General features: G+C 54.7%; 1 gene segment (V, D, J or C); it reads left to right on the plus strand.

Annotated features, from left to right (window-relative positions):
• Positions 1–10: 10 nt before the first annotated feature.
• Positions 11–1,900, plus strand: LOC112819002 (T cell receptor beta constant 1-like; the record flags this gene model as incomplete). The annotated part of the segment is given in 4 exon segments: positions 11–518; positions 1,040–1,057; positions 1,208–1,314; positions 1,637–1,900. Coding segments are annotated over 4 exon segments (654 nt in total), but the record flags the coding sequence as incomplete, so codon positions are not given.
• Positions 1,901–3,984: the final 2,084 nt, after the last annotated feature.

Consider the following 3,984-nt stretch of genomic DNA (forward strand, 5'->3'; position numbering starts at 1 on the left):
TCTGCCTCTGCCTCTGTCTCTGTCACACACACACACACACACACACACACACACACACACACACACACACACCCCAAACCCAGACAGCTCTCAGACCAGCCCTGGTCCCAACCTCTCTTCCCTTGCAGAGAACCTGGAAAAGGTCAAACCTCCCACGGTCACAGTGTTTGAACCATCAGAAGCAGAGACCTCCCGCACCCAGAAGGCCACACTCGTGTGCCTGGCCACGGGCTTCTACCCCGACCACGTGGAGCTGAGCTGGTGGGTGAACGGGAAGGAGGTCCAGAATGGGGTCAGCACGGACCCGCAGCCCTACAAGGAGCGGCCCAACGAGAATGGCTCCAGCTACTGTCTGAGCAGCCGGCTGAGGGTGTCCTCTGCTTTCTGGCACAACCCTCGCAACCACTTTCGCTGCCAAGTCCAGTTCCATGGGCTCGGGGACGACGACAAGTGGGAAAACACCAGCCGGCCCAAACCCATCACCCAGAACATCAGTGACGAGACCTGGGGCAGAGCAGGTGAGCGGGGCCTGGGGGGCTGGGTGGGGAGTGAGTTAGAGCACAGAAAGGGGGGATCCAGGCAGAAGACCAGGCAGACACCGGACAGGGCGGGAAGACTAAGGCCCAGCGTGAGGGTGAACGGGCACCTCGGGGCTAATTCCTCCCCAGATCCTCAGCCCAGCAGAGCCTTGCAGCTGGGGTCCCCTCACTGTCCGAGCCTGTATGGCTCAGCACTGACGGGGGTGCCCCCAGCCCCTCTGTGCCACCACATTCCATGGGGTCCTGGGATGGTGTGGCTCCGCGGGCACAGCTCCAGAAAGACGGTCTAGGCGTCTGCGAGAAGCCTGGTCTGAGCCTGGGCGTCCGTGCTAACCAGGAGGCTGACTTAGTGTGTTTGTGTTTGTGTCTGGTCGGTTCTTAACTGAAGCACAGCTGACAAATAGTATTGCCTTAGCTTCACGTGTGCCTAACTTGGCAGCTTTCCGTCTGCTTTAAAAGATGGGGTCTCTCATCCATTCCCTCCGCCTTCTCTCTTTCAGACTGTGGCTTCACTTCAGGTAAGTGACCCTCTCCTCTGCTTGTTCTCCGTCTCCCATGGTTTTGTCCTGCAAGCCAAGCATGGAGAACCATGGACCCCGGGGTGGGGGGTGGAGAGGCCAGAGACACCTGCTCACAGGTCCCTGTGCGCTCTCCCTTCCCGCCCACAGTGGCCTATCAGCAGGGCATCCTGTCTGCCACCATCCTCTATGAGATCCTGCTGGGGAAGGCCACCCTGTATGCCGTGCTGGTCAGCGCCCTGGTGCTGATGGCCAAGGTAAGGAGGTGGGCAGGATGGGGCCCTGGAGGGGACACTTAAAACATAGCAACTCAGAGCTGGGAGTATCGAGAGACCTTGCTTGGGCCAGGGGTGGGCAGTAGAAGAAGACGGAGGTCCACCCACAGGCCTCAGAAGACACACTGTACCTCTGGGATCACAGTGGGGGAGCCAGGCAGAGAAGGAGAAGCTGGGGTCACATGAAAACCCAATGGACATGGTAAAGAGAACTACCATTCGTCTTGTCAGCGGACCATCTTACTTCCTCTCCATCCCCATCACTCCTGACTCCGGCTAACCCCTGGAACCTTCTCTTCTTCAGGTCAAGAGAAAGGGTTCCTGAAACCAGCTCAGAGGCAGAGCTAGGAACTTCCAGCTTCTATTGCCCCAGTATGGATTCTCCTTTCTCCACTTCTAGCCGGTGCTTCTCAAGAGCTGTCTTCATCTCTCTGTTCACCCCAATAGCTACCCCCTATGTTCATGCACACCTGGACGCTCATGACCCAAATCTCCCTAACCCAGGGGGGACCCTAGCCTGACCAAATTGACTGAATCAATAAAAATGGCCTGTTCTGGCTTGACTCTGCCTTGTGATGTCTGGATATCTCTTCTGCCCATGGCTGACCTCCCATGTGACTCCAGTCAGGCTAGAAACAAGAGGTTTTTGAGGAAAGAGCAGGTCCCTCCGGTACCAGGGCTGAGGGACCCAGCCTGGGGCGACCCCGCTCCTCTCTGTCAGGGTAACTTGAGTAGATGTGAACAGGGGTGCTGGGATTGAAGAGGCTTACTCAGGAATAGCCCAGAAAAACTGGTGACGTTTCCTATAAGAACTTTCTGTCCTACCTGGACGAAGGTGCTCTGAGGAAGAGTCCACCTACACAGGTGTGTCTCCCGCCAACTGGTCATGTACCCATGGCTGGGTGGCTCAGTCGGTTAAGCGTCTGCCTTCAGCTCAGGTCACGATCCCCGGGGCCTGGGATCGAGCCCCACATCGGGCTCCCTGCTCAGTGGGGAGTCTACTTCTCCCCCTCTGACCCTCCCCCCTCTCATGCTTTCCCTCTCTCTGTAATAAATAAAATCTTAAAAAAAAAAAAAGAAGCTTGCTTTCATACCTATCACCCCATTCATTTCAGCTGTCTCCCTGAGTACACCACTGTTTTCATTTGTCACCAAGCAGTCTTGGCGGCCGAGAAGAGAAGGCGCTGACTTGGAGATGGATTCTCAAGTAGCACATGTGTCTTCCAGTTTAAGTCACAGATCTGTTTATAAGTTTCTCTCTCGTGAATTACATGGGTGTGAAAATGATCACTCCTGGAAGGATAGAAAATAAAGGTCGCCAAAACCAAGAATCAGCCCTATTGCTATTTCTAGAAATCCTCTAAGAGCATTTCAGTTGTCTCATTGTCACCGTGGTGATGCGGGGCACAGTCCTGGGGATGGCTTCTAGGCAGTGGTCCTCTGCTTCCTCACTCCATGCATACCCCGCTCCTCTCACCCTGCATCCCGGAGCCACCCGCTCTCAGGCTATTTTGCACTCCATCACCTGGAGGCACAAAGCACTCCAACTTCTACTTCTTCTTGAAGACTTAGCCCCAACATCTTCCCCGGCAAGAAGCCTTCTCGGGCGCTTCCTTGCCTGAACTAGCTAGCCATCTACTCTCTCACTCATGGGACTGTAACACATGACTTTCTTTCTCCATTGCGATGCATGAGGCATTCACATGTGTGTGCACACTTCTACAACACACACACGTATATGTATATATATATATTTACATACACGCGCGCGTGCACTAACCCACTCATCGAGCACACATCATTGCAATGTTCTGCTATTCACCTTCAGGAAAATAAAGAGATCCATGTCACAGTCCCCAGGAAGCCTACCTGTTCACGAGGGGGTCATTCATGAATAGAAACAGTGGAAATACAAAGTGATGCTTTCCAATAGCAATGTGAGCTGTCTACTAAAATGCAGTCAGAGGCTAGCACTCAACTTCCCACTGAGATCATCAGGGTGGCAAACTCTTCAAAGAAAGAACTGGTCTAATTACCCCTGTGAGGCGCTGGTTGTGACAGTCAGAGACATGAACCAGAGCCGAAACAAAGGGGTCCGGTACTCGCGGGTGCTTAGCCGGGGACGAGGTTCCGAGATAGGAGGGATGAGACGTTAGGCAGGCTGGTGCGGGCTCCTCGGAGGGTGGACTCATGCACATAGGGGATGTTCATGGAGTGTGGGGGCTACATGAAGGATAAGGAGCTTGGACTCTGTTCAGGGAGCAGTGGGGAATTATAGAGGTTGCTTGTCCCCATGCCCCCTGCTATCACCTGGTCTATGGAATCCACCCTTCAACCCTCCCACCCCACCTCACTATAAGTGCCTGTCTGTGCAGGTGGGCACAGTGAGTCCCAGAGGGGAGACCTGGTGACATAGAATGTTCTGCCGTGGGGCCTCTGCCCTGCCCCCACCCCATGAGCACCATGACCTTCCCCAGCCCCTCCCCACTTTAAATGTACTCTGAGTTTGCTCCCAGCCCCAGTCAATCAAACCTCTGTCATCTGCACTTCCTGCCTCTGCCCAGTGGCTGGGGGAGGGGACCAGAGGGAAAGAAACATTTTGTATCCTGCTGTAACATTGTGGGAGCTGGGGGGCCACCATGATTCAGGTAG

This window comes from Callorhinus ursinus, unplaced genomic scaffold, assembly GCF_003265705.2.
Source record: "Callorhinus ursinus isolate GAN/ISIS: 27379988/994484 unplaced genomic scaffold, GSC_fseal_2.0 scaffold2034, whole genome shotgun sequence".
Classification (NCBI taxonomy): domain Eukaryota; kingdom Metazoa; phylum Chordata; class Mammalia; order Carnivora; family Otariidae; genus Callorhinus; species Callorhinus ursinus.